General features: G+C 45.0%; 1 protein-coding gene across 1 annotated transcript; it reads right to left on the bottom strand.

Moving 5' to 3' along the window:
- Positions 1–13,601: 13,601 nt before the first annotated feature.
- LOC147427187 (geraniol 8-hydroxylase-like) lies at positions 13,602–16,534 on the bottom strand. The gene is made up of 2 exons (XM_086498883.1): positions 15,561–16,534; positions 13,602–14,960 (listed from the first exon to the last, which is right to left on the bottom strand). Exons 1-2 carry the CDS (start codon positions 16,428–16,430, stop codon positions 14,343–14,345), a joined length of 1,488 nt encoding a protein of 495 aa, XP_086355009.1. The 5' UTR covers positions 16,431–16,534; the 3' UTR covers positions 13,602–14,342.
- Between the last annotated feature and the right edge of the window lie 4,999 nt (positions 16,535–21,533).

Here is a 21,533-nt window from a genome sequence, read left to right as displayed (position 1 = left end):
AGGTTTAGATTTCAGGGAAGTCTTGATGGGGGAAAACCTGCCTCTACCCCTTGTCTAGCTACGAACTTTCCCCGGTTAGAGGATGAGCTAGGTGTTAGAAAGGAAGTACAGGAGTTGGGGGTAATCAAAGAGTTGGATCTTTTGAGAGTAGGGGAGTCATCCTCATCAATACAAGGTTTAAGTAAACTAGTGATGATCTTAACACCTTTAAAGTTAGCATAAGTAGTTAAGTAAATTCCAGGCTCATCAGATTTTAACTCCTTCAAGATATCCAGCATTAGTCGATGGAAGATGTTAAAGGAAATGTGCACAATTACAATTTGCTTAGCTTGGCCACCTAACCAAGAGCAAATGAGGGAGAGGTGAAAATCCACAGGTTTTTCTGGGAAGAGTAAGTCCAGATGGTTGAGAATAAACCAAACGGTATGATCGAACCACATGATGCTGGATTCACAAGAGGCTTTAGGGTCAAGAAATCTGCAGGCACATTTTACATAAGGTCGAAAGACATTCCAGATGGATTCAATGTAAAAATCCGAATTACTCTTGGCAAATTCCATGTTCCCTTTGGTGCGGATGTAGAGGCCCGAATTGGAGAGGCATTTGGAGTGGTCAATGAGATTGAGATTGAAGGGTGCTTTGATCAGCTCCCCTTTGTCCAGAAATTGCCCTCCTTTTAAATTCTTAAGTCTACAATATTCCACAGTAGAGGCAGGGAGGTTGGCAAGGTAAACCCAAGTTTCACATAAAATGGGTGCTAAGAAATCGTTGTTGGACAGGACCCAAAGCTGATGGTCAACCCCAAGGGAATCAATTTCAATTTGTCTAACAGGTAAGACAGGAAAAAATTTGGATATTTTAGGTACCATGTCTAGGAGGTTAGAGTCATTGAGGGAGCAGAGATTACTCTAAAATTCCTTAACTGAATCAAGGGCAACAATATCCCGACAAAAGATTCCACCAGTTTGTGGAATAGTTGGAGTGGCCGGTGTACAGACAGAAGAGGGATTGAGACCACATAGCTTCCTAAGAAAGTTAGATAGATCAGCACCAGAGGAGGAAAATAGGGCAAGATCTGGATGGTATTGTGAGGAGAGTAGGGGAAGCTGGGCTATGTATTGGGTAATTAAATTCACCCCTTCCATGTAGTCTTTATCCAGAGTAGCCAAAATCTTGACCCAATCATTAAAAGACAGCATATGTAAGACAGATAATTTCTTGTCAGAGGTAAGAGCCGAATCATATATTAGTTGAGAAGCATCCAAGCTCCTAATACATCTGAGTACAAGAGATGAGGCCACTGAGAGGGGCTCCGAGGACAATTCCAATCCTTGTGAGAGAGCAAGAGTCTGCAATTTTTCAAAAAAGAGTGGTGAGGCTCACTTATACTTACCATAGTAAGTAATACAATCTTTGGCCTTCCTAGAGAGGAAGGGTCTAGTTCTAATTGCCAAAGCATTCTTTGGTTTTCGGTCTTTAAGGTATATCTTAATCTGTTAGAGAATCTTTGCATGATTCTCAGGGTCGTGATTAGTGCTCATGCGGGCTGTCTTTCTGTAGGGTATGCAGTCCTGAAAAAGGAACAATATAAACATAAATAAAAGTAGAAACAGTAATTGTAGTTTATGGGACTGTAAATCTTAACCCGGCAAAGTCAAAGACTATAGTAGACATGAGCAGGGGACCAAAAATAGAGTCTACGAAGGACCACCTTAACACCAGTCAACCAGTCAAGGAATTATAGACTGGGGTCCAACTTAGAACTCAATTTCAAAGAAATTTTCCAAAGCCAACATCCCGGTTTCTCTAGAAAGAAAAACCTTATCATGTATAGGATATGTATATAGATGTTTTAATCTTAGATTAATAAGACATAATTGAACGACATTCAAAAGACAGCTGGCAATGGAACAAAGAATAGATGAGTACAAAAACAACTCAGTATTAGAATCATTTAAGTACATTGTTTGTAGAAAGAGATCCCCTTTTAGTATATAGATAGTAAAAGAACTTCACAAATCATAAGTGAGTGTTTCATCCAATGTAGGATGGCTTACCAAAGTCAAAAAAACCTTCCAAGATAAGATAGAGTCCTTACCTGCATCCATCCAAACAAAACAACAATTTAGTTAGCCTTGGATGTGTTTTACATGTATCAATGGACTATACCAGTTGTTATCCATGTCCATCTTACAAAACTTTTTTACCTTTTACAAGCTAAGTCCTAAGTAAAATCATTTATATATTTTTTCTCTTATCATTCTTTTTATTTAAACAAAACACAGTGTTCCTAGTCAAAGAGAACCTTCTCTTATTAATTACCTCTTCTAATCTAAGTACCAGATTTCTCCCTTTTTTTTATTCCTAAGTGATGTATTCCTTCAAAAAACAACTTACTTGAGTTTATACTTTGTCGAATTAATGAGGTTTTATCAGTAACCAAGCCTAAATACTTTTTATCGAGTAAGTTCTAAGTTTAAAACTGATAATGTTTTTTTTAAATCAAATGGAGTCCAGTTCTAAAAAATATCACTATCTCATAGCTAGCCAAAAGGTGGAGGCATAGCCCGTCTAACTGTTTTAGAATCCAAAAGCAACGACTAAAAGTGAATGCAAATAATGCATTGCACTGCCTTGAACAATCTAGACAAATACAGAACAGGTCTAAACATAGAATTCCACAGAACCATATTCTCTTCAGAAAAATAAGCAACTTTATCTTGTACATGGGCCAAAAAGTATATGGTTTAAAAAATTCAATACACCACCTAACACTGAGGGTTTTAACAGATTGCAAAAGCGACAAACAACATGATACCCAATTATACCAACGACAGTACCAGTAGTAGGAAAAAATACTCATCCGGGGTGTATCCCCTTTCCAAGCCCAGATTGGGTACTAACCATACAAATGTCAAGCCAAGTGGCCTTATACTTACCTTCCAAATCAATGCACCAAAAAACCCCTTTTTCTTGATCATTAGTAACCCAAAATGGTGGGTTTTTCCATGCTTACGGCTACAGTAATCTTGATGCCAAGTAAAAACTGAGAGTTCCCACTCATATGCCCAGTATCACACAGTCCCCAGAGCTTCCAGTGTTAAAAAAGCCAAGAGCAACCCCATTTTTATTTAAAAAAAGTCTAACGAGATGAACCATACAGTCTGCAAATGGTATTAACCTGCAGAGACTAAAAAAATATACCAAAGTACCTTGGTAATCTCAAGACCACATAGCAATTATAAGAGTAACTTTGAATCATGCAGCGCAGTGCTAAAAAGAGTGACAGTAGAAAAAACTAGTACACGACAGTCGTATTTTAGAGGTCAAAAATCCAGTCCTTATACCTAATATGATAACAAGCAGTTTGATGTCAGCGGCAAAGTATATTGAGCAGAGTACACACCGCTACCATGCCACTATCTGACATCCGTTTTATACTTACCTTAATGTGCCAACCAATACCATATGTATGCTCAATGTAAAACCATAGCAAAATTCAAAAAAAACGAGTAGAGACATAAGCAAGGGCAGAAAAAAACCTGAGAAACGTGAGTGATGAGCTCCATAGCTCCTTTTTTGAAGCAAGCAATAGTTTTTCAGAAAAACAAGACAGACCAACCCTGGCTAAGTGAGGGGCAGAGATGTGCCCTCACCTGTTTATATAGTGGAAGGAGGAGGGACTGCCAGTCCTATGAGCGGGAGCCATAAGTGAGCCGCGGGCCGCCTTCCTAGAGACTGTGTGTGTGTGTGTGTGTGTGTGTGTGTGTGTGTGTGTGTGTGTGTGTGTGTGTGTTTGCTCTGTTCGACGCGCAGATACCCATGAGTGGGGAAATCCACTGGAGAGGCCGCCTTCGTGGTGTGATGAAGAGGGACTCCCGAAATACAATCACGCTCGGCCACGCCAGAGATAGTGATATTCAATTAGAACCTAGGTTAATTACAAGAGCAATGCCCCATGGTGTAAATAAGTAGCAGTGGCATTTAAGTAGTATCCCAAGTGTTTTTATGCTACCCAACTGGTCCCGGGCTAGATCAATATGTGTGTGTGTGTGTGTGTGTGTGGGGGGGGGGGGGGGGGGGGGGGCAAAATTTTGCAAAATCAAGAACAATATAGTACCACTGTGTGTGTGTGTGTGTGTGTGTGTGAGAGAGAGAGAGAGAGAGAGAGAGAGAGAGAGAGAGAGAGAGAGAGAGAGAGAGAGAGAGACAGAGAAGAACAACACAGCATGAAGTTGAATCACCCTTAAGCATATTTGTGAGTATTTCATTCCATATTCTATGAGCAAGTGAGAGGAAGCCCTCTCTTTTGTACAATCCACTTAGGGTTTCCACAAGTGTGCATTCATTGTGAGCCCTAGGATCTAGTTCTACCATCTAATGGTGCTAGATCAATGTTTATACATAGCCTTTATCTACAGAGGGTACAGATTCTAAATTCCCTTATCCATAACAAGAAATTCTTTCAAAATTTCTCATACTTGGCTTTATCACTCACATTGTCAAATCTTTTGAAAAAGAACATAGTTTTCACTTGGAATGACCAACATCAAAAAAACTTTTGAGACACTCAAATATGCACTCACACATGCCCCATTCTACAAATTCCAAATTTCAAAAGACCCTTCTTTTTTTTGTTACGATTGATGCTAGTGGGCGTGGTATTGGTGTTTTATTAATTCAAGAGAATCATCCCATTGTATATCAAAATAGAAAGTTGAAACCCAATGAGCTCAATTATAGCTTTTATGACAAAGAATTGCTAGTTGTTGTGCATGCTTGTGGAAACATTACTTGAAGGGATTTAAATTCTTGATTGAAACTAATCAACAAAGCATTTGTCATTTGCTTTCGCAGCCAACTATCTCTGATTGTCACATTAAGTGGGCGTCATTCATTCAAAGCTTTCATACACTCATTCAATACATCGGATTCATTTTCTCTTTTCCTATCATCGGCTGTAAACACAAAGTCCATGTCGATGGGCTTGCCATCATTATTCGATCGAGCTTGAGCTTTTTTTCCATGGCCAAGACTACCAAGCATCAACGTGACCCAGCCCTAAGCTTAGTTCCCAAAATGCTTTATGGATGACTAAAACTGCCCTAATGTATGGATTGGGATCCGATCCTCTCTATGATTATTTGACACCCGTTTGTTGGGGTATAGGCGCCTATGCCTTGCCCGGCCGCCCAGAGTCTGGGCGCCCACTGACTTGTATACCTTATACATAGCATAAGTGTATAGGGGGCTGCTCACTCTTTGAGTCTCCCACCCATATCTGTGTGTCGTGTGTCTCCTTCTCTCTCTCACTCTCCGTCTGTGGTGCTCCCCGATCCCCTTCAATTGGTATCAAAGCGATGTGACCGCGGAGAGCACGACGGCTTTGAGAGCTTCGAGGCGATAGCTCGCTTGCTCTCGACGGTAGAGAGATTAAGAAAGCATGGAAGCATTGTGAGATTGATGCATTCAGCTCACGCATCGAGGTGGAAAGTGAGTTTGAGCCTTTCTATGAGCTCAAAGAAGCACATAAGAAAGTCGTTCAGTTTGTGACAGTTTTACAGCAGTCCACTGTTTTGCTCATAACTTGAGCTACACAGCTCCGATTCCAAAACTTTTTGGTTCAAAACGGAGCTGGCTTCAAGCTCTACGACTTTGTAGAAGGAATCATTTTCTGATTCGGAGTGCAGGTGGGTCTGAAATTAAAAACACAGAGACTGTTTTTCAGGACAGTTTTGGGCTCTGTTGTTTTCTTTGTTGCTAACAGCTTACCCGTGCACACTGCAAGTAACAGGCACAAATCAGGTGTTAGAAGATCGGGTTTGACTCCCAGGTACAGGTTGAGTCTAGTACTCCCACAGGTGTTGCCAGTTGCAGTTGAGTGGTTCTTCTGCAGTGTTCTGGCTTGCATACATGGTCTTTGAGAGGGTAATGCTCTATGTATGCTTATGTGGTGAGCAGTAGATCTTGTGAGCAAGTGCAGAGGCTGGTTGTAGATGACATGTATGGTCACCTGTGGTACTCTTTGTGAGCATTTGTTGGACACAGGTTTGCAGAGCTTATGCATGTATGTTGAGTGTAGTTTGATGCACATTGATTGCTCATTGTATTGAGCTTGCAGGACACTGGTTATTTTGTGTTAATAGCCATTGTGCGTCGAAACTCTGGCGAAATTTTTCCATGAGTTTTATGTGTATCATTTATGCGATCTAGGTAGAGATTGTGGGTTGCACTCAGCATTTGCGTACAGTGTTCTCTACAGGTGGGAGATTTGTGCGTGTGTATGCATCGATACCGCACAGTGTGGGCTTGGTGATTAGCTCACGGGTTTGACAGGCATACAGTTATCTTGGCACACTCACAGGAGTGAGTATTGTGATGTATGCTTGTGTGGCTACGAGCTAGGTAGCCGGATTCGAGCACTAATGGCTTGAGGTTTTTCAGCAGGTTTCAGCTACAGGTTTACAAGTTTACAGGCAGGTTTGAGGGCTTATTTGGGTGCTAAATTTTCAGCCATTGTTTCCTCTTTGCAGGTGTCCATGTATGGCTCAGTTGTAGGCTGATCTGGGACACGTTTGTGACTTGTTTATGCAGCTGTTTAAGAGCTGAATTTTGGGGCTGTTTTGGGGCTGATTTGCAGCCATATTTGCAGACTTTTGTTTGATGCGATTCGAGCCAGTTTAGGGCTGATTTGGTTGACATTGCGGGAGCTCTATTTTGGAGTGTGTCTCACAGGTTTTACATTGTGTTTCTGGCCATATTTGTAGACAATTTCAAGGCGTTGTTGGTGAGGTGGTTTTGCTATCTAGCTTGCTACTTGTGCTCATGGCAGAGATAGGTGATCGATCAGATTGTGACCTGTCACAGATGCGCGTGTTTGATGGGTCAGACTTTGCGGCATGGAGAGAGTGTATGCTTGATGCATTGACAGAGCGAGGGTTGCATCGACCATTGAGTGGTGATGCAGGTAGACCTTCAAACATGTCTGACGATCAGTGGCAGGAGCTAGAGGAGATGGCACTATCTACACTCTCTTTGCACCTTGCGGAATCTGTATATGCTCTTGTTATGTATGAGACTACTTCGAGAGCACTTTGGCGCAGATTACATGATATGTATGATAGATCTGAGTCATCAAGGAATCGTGTGAGACATGTACATTCACGAGTATGCTGACAGGTGATATGTTGGTATTGTGGTCATTCTGGACACGTTAGACGGCGTTGTTTTCGTCGTATGCGACATCGTAGGAGACATGGCAGTCTCAGAGATGTATGTAGTGATGCCATGGACTCAGTTGCTTTGACAGTTGATGCAGATGTAGTGTCGGAGTATACTAGTGACGGGGATGTCACTTTTACCTCGAGCTATGCACGAGATGCTATACATGTGGATAGTGCACTCCCTTCGCAGTGGTTGCTAGACGCAGATGCTATGTTTCATGTCACGCCGTATCGTGAATGGTTTTGTGGCTATTCTAGCGGGATGCTTGGCAGTGTACGTTTGACCGATGGATCGATGCATGCGATAGCAGGTGCAGGAGATGTGAGACTGTCATTATCGAGTGGTGCATCTTACTTGTTACGACATGTGCGCTATGTACCAGATTTGACAGTGAGTCTGATCTCGATTGGTCAGCTTAGAGATTGTGGATGTCAGATTTCGTTACGAGAGAGAGATTTTGTGATGCATTTGGGTTCGCTAGTGATTGCGAGAGGTGCCAGGAGTGGTACAGGTTACCCATTGCATGTGGATCACGGGAGAGATGGTGTTGTCTCTGTGATCACGCAACCAGGTAGAGAGCGAGAGAGCAGGCGAGTCTCTTTTGCTTGTGGGTTGCAGGATGCTTTGCATGGAGTGCAGAGTAGTGAGCTCGTTGTGCACACAGTTGGGGCACGACTTGAGCAGTCACACAGAGAGGTGACAGAGTCATACATGCATGCTTTGCTAGTGACTGAGCAAAGCAGAGAGTCAGTTGTGCGAGATACTTCTATGCAGGATAGACAGGTAGAGCGGTCTTTCTCTAGTGAGTCACGACAGGAGGACGTTGTGCAAGAGTCTATGCATACGGAGTTAGAGCATGAGAGCTCTAGTGAGTCACAACAGATTGAGTGGTCATGTTTGTAGTGGATGATTGCAGAGGAGGCTGAGACGTCAGCGATTATGCAATCATTCCTTTCTATGCTCGACAGTGAGCATGGGGATATAGTTGTGCAGGATATGTCTTCCAGCAGACACCTAGAGCAGCTGGTTTTCTCTGAGGTTGCACGACAGGTTGATGCGTCTTTTGTGGACAGTCAGGAGATGCATGTGGCTGACACGCCTTGTCAGTCAGAGATGCCTATTGCCAGGGATATATATGTTGATGCATGCTCCGTAGAGCTAGCAGGGCCCGCTAGCATTGCATCGGCATTCGGTGGTCTCATGTATGAGATGCTGATCTTGAGACCGGATATCGCAGCTGCAGTGGGAGCATTTGCAGTTGGGGTTGTCAGTCGTTTGTTGACTGATGATGGCATAGTGCATGAGGGAGATATGCAGGTATTGCATACATACTTGCAGTACGTGTGCGGTACGTCTGGTGGTGTAGTGCTCCCCGATCCCCTTCACCGTTCGGGGGCAAAAACTTGGAAGGACGTCGACGCCAACTGTGGTACTCCACACAATGCCTGCACATACACCCTCGCAAGGGCACCCAAAGCTTAGCAGTGGTACGATGGATCGCGGTCCAAGTAGATGGATCACGATCGGTAAGGCGAAGTCCACCAAAAAAAAAAAAAAAAAAAAAGAAACTGCCCCCAAAAACAAGCACTCACCCACATTCACTCCCACCTGCCCTCAATATTGGATCTCACCATGCTACCTGAGGAAATATGCTACTTAACCCACGCACGTGCCTGCTACACCCTTCTTAAGCCCTGCTTGCATCATATGACACTCCCACTTCTATTTGCTCCATCCTCATCCAACCTTGCTAGGACAACGCCCTCTGCCATGCCGCTCATCAGCTACGCCATCAACCTTCATTGTAGCTATATATCCCTTCTTACATTATTTGAAATTTTAAATGTGTAAATTGTAAAGCATAAGGATCAAAGAAATAGCAAGCTAAGACGTTTGGACTCTAGCCATAGCTTCTATTGAATTAAACAAGCTTTTGTAGGACGCATGAAATTTGGAGGTCTACCTTTGGAGTCTATTGTGGAGGATGTGTCTCTTGATAGCCGAGCCTCAGCACTATTCGACACGGGATCTTAAATGAAGTCTAAGCAGTGGGATCGACGGCAAAGAAGCCCAGTAACGTATCAGAGACGTGCGAAGACGTCCAATGCAAAAAGGTAAACATGGACACGAAAAGTAAGCAAGCACATCGGGAGAGGTAAACAAGAGCCAACTTTATAAAGATGTGGACTCACATGGGTTTCAATAACCTACATACGCTTGCATGGTTAGCTCACCAAGCTCCAATCCTCGAGGTGACGGGTTTGAATCTCATATCGCTATTGCTCGCTGACTTTTCTTTGCACCCTTCCCCTCCCCCGAGATTCATGCATTTCACCGCCATTTAATACCCCATGTCAAATAGTATTGAGGATAGTCTAGGGCACTAGTGATTGATCGTCCTTGAATAATCCTTCCTCTGTGTGTGTGTGTGTGTGTGTGAGAGAGAGAGAGAGAGAGAGAGAGAGAGAGAGAGAGCCCATATGTGTAAACAACAGCACCCATTTCACAGAGTGTTGTGTTGCCTCAAGGTACCAGCATGGCAACTCTTTGTCCAACAAGAGCGAAACGCACTAAAAAAGTTGCCATAGTACTAACTTACGACGACACAACACTATGTGAAATGGGTTTCATTATTTATACCCATGGGCTTCATCGCCATCACACACACACACACAGTACATATTTAGGGACAACCAATCACTAGTGCCCCTGCATAGAGAGAGAGAGAGAGAGAGAGAGCACATATATTGGGACAACCAATCACTAGTGTCAACGCCTTCCCAAGCAGGTATGTAATTGCCTTCGGGAAAACCGTCAGGTTACAAGGGCAATTTAGCTACCTAGGGGAGGAAACTCTAAAGGAAAGGCCGAAGCAAGTCCCGCAGTACCTGGGCCTCTGACCAGAGGTACTTGGTCACTGTCACTCGCATTACTAGTCAGCCAGATGGGTCTCTAAAGGGCTCTGCTCTAAGAGAGTAGATAATCCTGGCCTCTTGCAGAAGCGAAGCCTCACGTAGTTCAAGGGAAACTAGTGACAAAAGTGTCTGCCCTAGGAGCTTGGGTGCAATTGAAGTCTCTGTCATTCTTTCCCGTACATAGAGTTGTTTGAGGGAGAGTGCCATAGGGTACCCATCTCTGACTTTGAGAGAGAGAGAGAGAGAGAGAGAGAGAGAGAGAGAGAGAGAGCACATATTTAGGGACAACCAATCATTACTGTCCTTGCGAATTGCAAGACCCATCCTCCAAGGTAGGTCTCTATTTCTGTTGACTGGATATACTGCTGAGTCAAGTATGTGCTAAACCTATAGTCAGAATTATGCTTAGTCAGATAGTTTTACTCATCAGATTTGTGCTCAGTTAGAATTATGTTGAGTCGGATGTTACTGAGTCGGATTTATGTTGGGTCGGATTTTTGCTGAGTCGGATTTCTGATGGGTCGGATGTTGGTTAAACAGATGTTGGTCAATCAGATCTTGCTTAGTCAGATTCCGTTAGGCCGTAGGTTAAAGCTATATATTGTAATGTTGTTGAGCAGTTTTATGAACGACTCTATACACAAATCGGTTTTACGAGTTCTCTCTCTCTCTTTTCTTGCTCTCACTCAATCTTTATGCATGCAGTTTTGAGAGTCTTCTTTGTGTTTTTCCCTGTTTAGGGTGTATGCCCTCAACACTTTGGTGATCACGGTGTTTTAGTGATGAAGACTCACTATTTCCTGCACTATTAAGATGCGGTTCAGTGGCACGCACGTGCGCACACACACAAAAATCTTTGTCGGGATCTTGTTGAATCAGTTGCACTTGCATCATTTGATTCTTTCTAAGCATGTTCTTTGCAGCAGTCATCTCCACTATTTGCAAGCAAAGTTTCCTTCATTCTCTCTTGCAGATTCCCAATTTGTGATTTTTGATTTCAATTTCCGTTCTCTAATTTCCGTTTGTGTAGCGTTATCTTTGATCTCGTTCTCCATAGTTTTCTTAGAATCACTTAGCATAATATGAAGAGCAAGCTTTTAGCCAAGAAGCCCAACTTGATACCTGCAGATTTTCATGAAGGAAAAGATTTGGAAGACATGCCGCAAGTGAACAACATCAACCTTGTTGTAGTCTCTGATCTCATTTGCTGCGAAAATCAGAATCTGAATTGGTATTTCAAGCACACTATAGTTGATATCAAGAAGGAAAATTACATCAACATGCATTTGCAATCCACCATTGGACGTGCCATTTGTTGACTAGATATATTGCTGAGTCAGATATGTACTAAACCTATAGTCAGAATTATGCTTAGTCAGATAGTTGTACTGATCAGATTTGTGCTCAGTCAGAATTATGTTGAGTTGGATTTTACTGAGTCGGATTTTTGCTGGGTCGGATGTTGGTTAAACAGATTTTGATCAATCATATATTGCTTAGTCAGATTCTGTTAGGCCGTAGCTTTATAGTCAGATTCTGTTAGGCCGTAGGTTAAAGCTATATATTGTAATGTTGTTGAGAAGTTTTATGAACGACTCTATACACAAATCGGTTTTACGAGCTCTCTCTCTCTCTTCTTGCTCTCACTCAATCTTTATTGCATGCAGTTTTGAGAGTCTTCTCTATGTTTTTCCGTGTTGAGGGTGTATGCCCTCAACAATTTCTATGTACGCTCTAGCTTTACTTCTTAGTTGCTATTGCTTTGAGACTTATGCTTTACATCTTAAAAGAGAATTTGTAAAAGGACCCACATATCAAACGCCCACTTTAATTCATGTAGGTTGTGTCTTGAGGTTGGCTGAGTTTAGGGTCAAAAATTTCAAGAACTTCTCTCTGTCTCACATCCTTGAGTATTCACAAGCTTGATGAAGAACTGTACAGTAAAGCAAGAAATTTTCAATCTCTGTGTGTTGTTTTGATAGGTATTATCTTGATCAATGATAAAGATCTCTTCTCTCTCTCTCTCTCTCTCACACACACACACACACACACACACACACACAAAACAGTGATATATATATATATATACCTTCATAAGTTCACAATAGTCACGTTCTTCTTTGCATCTTTTTATTGTTGTATTGCTTGGGAGCCATCTTAACAATTGCATTTCCTCATGAAGCTTGTTACCTAATTTGCTCTGCAGTCAGTCTCCAACTAATTTTTCATGTTATATCTTCAAATGTGTATTCTCTGGCAAAAGCTCCTTATTTCCTGCCAAAGCCTTTATTACAAACAATCTACATTGATGCAAACCAGGCATCTTTGTGAATATTTTCTCTCATGAAATAGTTCAAAATCTTTGCATGTGTCAGTCTACAAAGAAGAGTGATCCCCATGTAGTCATTGTTGGAAGCCATTGATGTAGTCATAGTAGCTCTTTCCCCAGTAGGAGCAAGGCTTGAGCTAATTGTAGAGGAGGAGATTGCTAGCATGGAGAAAAGCCTTATGATGAGATTGCTGGTCAGGGGCTAAAGGTGAAATAATATATAGCTATTGGCAAGGTATCTCACACTTCTCAACAATAAGCAATCAAAAAAGGTGGGAATTTTTTGCTACATTTTTGTCCTCATCTTCCAAATATTTCTGTCACTTTTCACCAAAATCTGCATTCTACCGTCCCGCACCCCACAGTGCTCACCATGCACGTTTAGCTCTAAATATCTTCTCAATATTCATTCAGACGGGCCGTACCCTTTTTCCCTTCCTAGCTTTCTACCACAAGCTCATTGGCCTTAATAATGGGTATTTTCAAAGTTTCACCCACTTTTGTTGAATCATTGCTGATATAGTCTGAATTTTGAAGAAAATGTTTTCCAGAGGTAGAGATGAATGGCGATAACGGTGTTAGTATCCAACGTGAGACCTAATATTCGAAGCTTAAAAGGGTAGTTTTGGAACCTGATCCATTCCAAGTGAAGATAGCTGATCAAACTAGAGTTTAACCTATTTGAATTGTGACAAAAATAGGAAATAGTTGCACCGGGATGTCCATTCAATGTTGAGTTTGTGGCATTGAAGCTTAAACAGAACTGGAAGAGTAGTGAAGTTAGTTTGAGAAAGGGAAGAACAATAGTGAAAGTAAGCATGACCAATAAGATTTGGCTAAATCCAAAAATTTAACCTTTAGTAGGAGCTTAGACTTCTAATCTGGCTTCAGAAGTCATTAGTGATGAATAGGAGTAATAAGCCCAAGCTAATCCTGCAATGTTCCAATTTTTGAGGTTGATGGGGTAGATCTTATGGATCGGTAACGATTCACTGGATAGGTATAGCATGATTGCAACAAGATGAAAGTAGTGGAAATTGAGACTATTATTCAAATCAAGTCGAGTATTTTTATCATGATGCTTTGGGCTGAAATTTAATCAGAAAGAGAATTAGAAAACTAGTGAAACTAGAGCCAGAAAAACGTAAACCATCGTGTTCCCAATCCATCAAATGAAAGTAAGGCACATGAGCTTAACCATACCACCACTCACTCTACCTCTGGGCCTTTGATATTCCAAGAGACCAGTCTTATTTGGACTATGTCACATAGGCTACCATAGGGCCTTTACAAGTTGAGCAAGCGCTATAATTGAGTTAAGTTACTGAAGTGCACCATGCCCATGATTTCAAACTTCTTTAGTAACTATCCCTCCTTCAGCATAATTGTAGGCTGTAGATTTGCCTTCCGAGTCTGGTGAAAGGCAAAGGGCATGCTTGCACAGAATAAAGCCCAGCTCGACTAGGCGACGCATGTGTTTAGGTCTTGTGGATGAGGCGGGCTACATATCACACTCCCATTGTAACAATGCTCACTGATTTTGCAAGGTAAGGTAAGAGTGCATCTAACATAGTTGGTACTGTAATCCTGTATATAACATAGTTGGTAGTGTCACTGATTTTGCAAGGTAAGGTAAGAGTGCCATTGGGTCGCCTCACTAGCGCCTACAAAGTCAACCTTTGAACAATGCTAAAGGATAGATTGCAACCTCACTATTGCGTGTTGGATGTCCCTTCCTAGTCTAATCATAGATCTGAGGCAAAGAAAAATCATCCTTGTGTTGAAGCTAACCTTGCTTACGATAGTTATGCACCCTCGACATGCATTATTGCTGGAAAATTAGATACATGCAGAACAGGACTACTGCTAAAGTTCTAGTAGCGGATGGTGGGTCTTGCTGAAAATGGCTTTGCAAGCATGTTAGACATCCCCATGACCTCATCTTCTGGGATGCTAGAACAAGAGGGGTACCAATGAAAACCATGCACAAGATTGGCAATGACAAGGCTTATCATGGTGACAGCTAAATGGCTACCTGGGCATCCTCTACGGCCTCGCCCAAAAGGCAGAAGCAACTGATAGCTTTGTCCGCCAAAGAGCCCCACGTCACTGGCATGACCACCAACCAAGAACCTCTCAGGCTTGAACTCATGGGCTGCTTCCCACAAGCTTGCATCTCTCCCAATGGCCCACACATTCACAAAAAGGCGGGTATTTCTTGGCAAGGAAAAGCCAGCAATCTCAATCGGATCCCTCGCCAGATGCGGTAGTAGCAGTGGCACTGGTGGGTGTAGCCTCAACGTCTCCTTGACAACTGCTTGCAGGTATGGCAGACTATTGAAATGCGACTCCTCCACTTGCTGCCCTGTTTGTACAACTGCACTTATTTCCTCTTGCAACTTAGCCAGCTTTGATTTCGGGGCACACAATAGCTCCGCCATCGCCCACTCCACGGCTGCCGTTGTGGTATCTGTACTTCCGGTCAATATTTCCTGCATAACAACGGAGACATGGATTCCTTTAAACCTTAGAGCTGCCCAAGTGTCACTTTTTCTCATGCGCTTTGCACAAGGTTATGTTTCAGGTATACGCAATTTCAAAGCAATAAGAGGCTAATGGTTTGTGGCCAAGAGGAGTTGAAAGCCCGGTTTGAGCGGAGAACGAAGAAACAACTGGACCAAGCCCAGGCTCTACCAAAGAAAACACTCTCAATAAGCCATGTCATTAATGAAGAAGAGTTTGCAGCAGGATTCATTGGCACAAGGCACAACTCACTCAGAGGAATAACAAAACCACATGCGAGCCACACAATAAATACTATCCACTAGAGTCTATACACCATCGACCAACCAGTGAAAGACTCACTATCATTCAGACAAAATCATCCTATGTATGTCCTCTCAAGGGGATCTCCTAGAACTGGGCCTGCCTGCATTCTCTTCATTGGAACTCAAAACATTATAGCGTAATACCTCACCTCTCTAACGTTATCTTTGCTTTGAACTTTTCTGGTCTGTGCACACACACCCCCCCCTTCCGGCGCACCGCTTCCTCCTATGTCATCCATATGCGGTTGAAAGAAAATTTCTCACCAGAATTGATGCTTTGACAAGATCATAGTCAGGATTGTCGGGCATTCCAAAAGAATCCAAAAACACTGTGAGCACATCAGCAGGGGAAGCTTCACTAGAGCGACGCAGCAACAGTCTTTGATCCAAAATGCCTTGCAAGAGGGCATTCATGTGCCCCGCTTGCACTATCACCTTCTTCCGGAGCCCACCAGGATCCAGCCAACGCAGGTATGGCACAAAATCACCTATAAGGGGCTGTGCAAACAGTTTCGAAAGCACATTGAAAATTGAAGGGAACTCTGAAAGCTCGCCCTCCAATGATCTTTGGCTGAATAGCAAACAAGTCATCACGCTGAAGATGTACCGATTAGCAAGGGATCGAATTACAACATTTTCTCCAGCAGTTGCCTTGCTTCGAACCTCCAGCAAAAGCAAGCTTATCTCCTCATCTCTCACATGCTTATAGCTAAGTATAGACTTGGGAGAGAGGACCTCTTGCACATAGAGCCTGCGGATGACCTTCCAACGCCGGTCATCAGGCTGCATAAGGGCAGAACCCTTGTTATAGAAGACGAGTTTACCGAATTCCATACCTGGTCTGAAAGCGAAGGCCTCATCGTGATCATGGAGAAACTGTTTGGCAAGAGAGGAAGAGGAAAGAACCACAGTGGGGCTGCTGCCGAGGCGTAGAAACAAGATTGGACCATAGGTCTGAGAGAGCTTATGCATGGATCTGTGCGGGAGTGGACCGAGAAGATGCATGTGCCCTAAGATTGGCAGCGCCATAGCTGGCCCTGGCGGTAAATGTCGTCTCTTCCGCCGCACCATCACCCATCTCCAGCTCAGAAATGCCGCCACCAAAAAGATTGCCCCAGCATTCCAAGCATTCATGACTACCTCGACGCTGCAGGCCACAGACTGAGGGGCTGCAAAAGGCCTCTACTTGTTCTGTACTCCGTGAAGTGTTATAAATCGTGAAGAGCTGCATCTCTGGACTTGCCTCGCCCCTCACGGCTCTAGTGAAGACCACATACAAATATGGACTGTGACGCCCCAGAATCTGGGCGCGTCGGGGAGGGGACGTTTCGGGCCCGGCTCGGACGGGACCGGCTCGAGTCGGGGTGTTTCTTTAAGGGGTCCTGGCGCGGACGGCACCGGCTCAGGAGGGCCCGGCTCGGACGGGACCGGCTCGGGTCGAGGTGTTGCTTCCAGGGGTCCTGGCGCGGACGGCACCGGCTCAGGAGGGCCCGGCTCGGACGGGACCGGCTCGGGCGTGGTTGCGTTCCATGGGTCGACGGCTGTTTGCGTTTTGCGGGTCTTCGCGGGTCTTGCGTTCCGGGTCCCTAGCCCCACGTAGCCTCAGGCTCCGCCGCACTGACGGAGGGTCATAGCGTGCCCTGGGGAACCTTGCGTGGAGTCCCCACGGTGCGCGAGTGTGTGGAGTGAGGCTACCGTGTCTAGGTGGGGGGTCCCCTCCCGTGGCCGGTCTCTGGAGGCTCATACCCCTTATATACACCCCCGGTTGAAGAGAGTTCGACGACCGCGTCGAACGTGGGAAAAGAGTGCTTGGCTATGCATGAGGCCGTGGGGACAAAGGGGTGCATATAAGTGCAAGTGATCAAAACTGTTCCCAAATGCAAGTAAGTAGGCATGCTTTGTTTTTGTACTTTTGAGAATGAGTGAGTGTGTGTATTTTTGGGGTTTTGGCAGAAGGCTGAAAAAGTATGCTTTGAACACTCAAGTAGAATTCCCCGTACTTGAGCATTCCCCGAATAGGTAACCCAATGTGCGCGGAGCCACCTGCTGCGTTGGCCCGCGCGGAGGCTTCTTGAAAGCCGAATCTGAAGTAGCGTTCCGTCGCAATGCAGCACTTGCGAGTTGGTCCCTGTTTGGACGTCGTTTGGAGGGCATGCTCGGGGCCCTGTGGTCTCTTTGTAGACTTGAATGGGTCTTCAGCTCAGCATGGGCCACAAAAGTGGCCGGGGCGCGACGAACACCGTTGGCTTGGTTCGTCGCGTTTTTTGGTTGTTCCTGTTTTTGATATAAAGAGCCCTGTCCGGCTCGCATCTGCCTTTTTCTCATGTGGAGAGCCCTGTCTGGCTCACACCTTTGCTTTTTGTCATGTGGAGGTGCCCGGCTCGGATCGGGGCCGGCGCGGGTCACGGGTGACGTCCCGGTGTTTGAACGCGTCACGAAGAGCCCTGTCTGGCTCGCATCTTTCCTTTTTATCATGGAGGTGCCCGGCTCGGATCGGGGCCGGCGCGGGTCACGGGTGACGGCCCGGTGTTCAGGACGCGTCACGGGGGCGGAGGGCGTGTGGTTGCTTTCTGGAGCTCTCTTCACCAAGATTTTGACGACCCGGGCCATTGCGGTTGGAGTCGTCGTGAGGATCGTGCGCGTCGGGCACATCGGTCTTCAGCTCGTTTCCAGGAGCTCTTTTACTGAGCTCTGATACCAAGTGTGACGCCCCAGAATCTCGGCGCGTCAGGGAGGGGACGTTTCGGGCCCGGCTCGGACGGGACCGGCTCGGGTCGGGGTGTTTCTTCAAGGGGTCCTGGCGTGGACGGCACCGACTTAGGAGGGCCCGGCTCGGGTCGAGGTGTTGCTTCCAGGGGTCCTGGCGCGGACGGCACCGGCTCAGGAGGGCCCGGCTCGGACGGGCCGGCTCGGGTCAAGTTGCCTTCACGGGGGCCCGGCTTGGACGGGACCGGCTCGGGCGTGGTTGCGTTCCATGGGTCGACGGCCGTTTGCGTTTCGCGGGTCTTCGCGGGTCTTGCGTTCCGGGTCCCTAGCCCCACGTACCCTCAGGCTCCGCCGCACTGACGGAGGGTCATAGCGTGCCCCGGGGAACCTTGCGTGGAGTCCCCACGGTGCGCGAGTGCGTGGAGTGAGGCTACCGTGTCTAGGTGGGGGGTCCCCTCCCGTGGCCGGTCTCGGGAGGCTCATACCCCTTATATGGACCAGAGCTTGGGCCTCCAGACTAATAAGAGCGCGCACGCAGGCTGGGTTCAGACGGGCCCTCAGCACTAAGGCTGGGTTCACAAGAGGGCAGCGGAAATAGCAAAGAAAAAGACCCTTTTCCAGGTGGAAGAGCTTCATTTCCAACTCTTCCGCCATCCATCAGTTCACATGGGAGGTGGAAATAGAGAACCAACATATCTTCCGCCGCACCATGCGTTCACACAGGGTGGCGGAAGAGAAATTTGATTAACATAAAAACCTTTAGAAAAAACACATATAGAGAAGCTACATTGAAGATGTATTAAAGGAATCTCATGAGATACAAGCTGAAAGAGGACATAAACATAATAAGCATGCCAGTTCTACAATGAAAGGTTTCGTTGCAAAGCTCTACATAGAAGAGGAAGAAGCTAATGATGATGATGCTTCCATTGATGATGAATCCATCTCTGCCAAGGCATCATTGCCAAAGAATTCTTGTACATTGGCCCTTGCATGCTCTCTATACATTGTCCTAGCGAGATTGTCTCGCCGCTCTGAACCTGAACCAAAGTCATAACCTTCATCGCCTCCTTGAGCACGTTCCATTGCGTCCTCTGTTTGTATTGGCCTAGTAGCACATAGCTCCCTCAAGGAGCAGGCAGCTGTTCTCCGATCCTCTTCCCTTCGAACCATAAGTGCCAAGTCTGCTTCAGCTTCTCGTACCCATTCCATGTCAAAACTTTCTCTGTGGCAAATGCAAATGTTGTGGAGCACAAGGCAAGCAGCAACAACATCTGGCACATATTTTAGATTCATGTCACATCTTTTCAGCAATATACGAAACCTTGCCTTCAACATGCCAAAGGCTCTCTCAACTAGCATCCTAGTGCTTGATTGGATGAAATTCCAATAGTACTTTGCATGTGACAATCCTTCTTTGCATCCTTTGAAGGGCACTAGCATATAAGGCCGTGCTGGGTAAGCGCAATCGCCCACCAAACAATAATTGCCCAAGTCACCTTTTGTACATCGTTGCCCTAGCTCGCTTCTAGTGAAGTTTAAGGAGTCATGGACTGACCCAGCCCACCCCACATCATAATTCCATATTGAACAATTTGGGGCCACGGTTAACTGTAGCAGGATTGAATGAAACCCTTTGCGATTGAAGTAATCTACATGGTTGTCCCTTGGAGCAATTATGGGAATGTGAGAACCATCTATGGCACCAACTACAAAGGGAATGTGTCGTATTGCCTCAAACTCACTTGCCAGTGTGGCAAAACGTGAGTTTGAAGGCCATCTAATATAGAGATCCCTAAGGCCTGATGTCACAATTGCCCTAGAAAATTCATGGACAATTTTACACACTGTGCTTTTAGCACACCCATGGAGATCACCTAAGGGATCAAGGTTTGTTCCTGTAGCAAGCCTATTGAGAGCCGTGGCCACTCTACTTTCAACACTTATGGCCTCCCTCATGTTTGCGGTTTGCTTCTTCAAGAAAGGAGCAAGCTTACCACAGAGGCAATGGAAAGTTTCTTTGCTCACCCGTAGACGCCGCTTAAACATGCGTGCCGAATATGCACCCAACAAATAGCCGTTTAGAAAATGTTGTGGCCTAGGGTAGGCCCAAGATTTTCTAAGCTCATGCCCTCTCCTTCGATTTGCAGTCTTCTTATAATCAACAGAACGTGCCATGCATTGTGTCACATGGAGCCAGGATTGAACTAAAGCCTCCTCGTTGCGCATGTGTGATTCCTTAAGCAACTCATTAATTGCCAAGCAACACAACCAAGCACAATGGAGTGCTAAGTCCTTGGAGAGAACCATCTTCTTCCTGCAATACATTGTGAGAAATAGAGAATTCTTAGTACTATTATTATTTGTATTTGTCATGTGTGTATTTGTGTTCAAATAGAAATTTCATGGAAACAAAGTACACTAATCATCATGATAAAATGGGTTACAACAGCATAAAGCCTAGATATCCTTGCAAAAAAACATTTCTATGCGTGCATAGCCAAAAATAGAGCATAGCAAAAAATAGAGCATAAGTGCCGAAGACTTTGAGTTTCTCTACTTGTTAGCACTCCTAGCTAGGTCAAGATATCCATTCAAGGTGGCATGCATTCCAGCCAAAATGGAGATTCGCTCTCTCTCCAAGGCATGTTGTTCTTTAGAGGAGTCTTTAAGATGCTCCAAAAGTAGGGTCCCTGCGTTGGCCATTTGGGCCAATGACTCCTCGTACTTTGGAGCTGGGCGATGTGTTGAAGTGGTGGATGCTTGAGCCTTCTCGGGCTCCGACATCTTTGCCTCTGAAAAAGCGCTATTGTCACCTCCAAGAGCAGTAGGATCTTGGGTGGTTGAGGAAGCATGACTAAGAGGTGTGACCGAAGCTCTATCATGGTAGTATTCATCTACCACATCATACCATTTGCAAGTCCTCTTCCTGTCATTGCCAGAAATGTTATTATGGACTTTATCTATCCTGTATTGAGCTACCACGCTTGAAATTTTTTATGACAGCTTTCGCTATCTTTATCAAACTCAGGATAAGTGCTGGCCAATTGAGTGGCCACCTTGGCCCACAAGTTGACTCCTTGCTTTTGAGGATTGTTGAATTCCTCATTCATCCCTCCCCGAATGTGAACCAATTGGTCAACCCAAAAGTCCCTCCACTTGCCCTTCCCTTTGTTGTCGTTGTCATCATCGTCCCCCAAGTCAACAACAACCTTCTTTTTGGTTGTCTTTGGCTTCTTCGATGGCACTTGGTTCCCTTGGGCTACCTCCTCATTATTGGTTGATCTCTTCTTGGATGCTTTTGAACGGCCTTTGGAAGGTTGAGAGGGGGGAGGGGGGGGAGGTATATGGTTCGGAATTAGAATGGGAGGAGTGCTCGGACTAGCTTGTGGTAGCATAGGAGAATTAGGTCTTGAGCCACTTAGAGGAGGTGAGGGATATGGTGGTTGGTTGGAAGGGCGCATCATGAAAGGAGAGGTTGGAGATGGAGAATTCAACATGGCCGTAAAACCATGAGAGGGCATAGGAAAT

Source organism: Adiantum capillus-veneris, chromosome 24 (genome assembly GCF_014529385.1).
Source record: "Adiantum capillus-veneris isolate H3 chromosome 24, ASM1452938v2, whole genome shotgun sequence".
Classification (NCBI taxonomy): domain Eukaryota; kingdom Viridiplantae; phylum Streptophyta; class Polypodiopsida; order Polypodiales; family Pteridaceae; genus Adiantum; species Adiantum capillus-veneris.
Note: the sequence above shows the minus strand (reverse complement) of the source record. Positions and strands in the feature narration are given on the sequence as shown.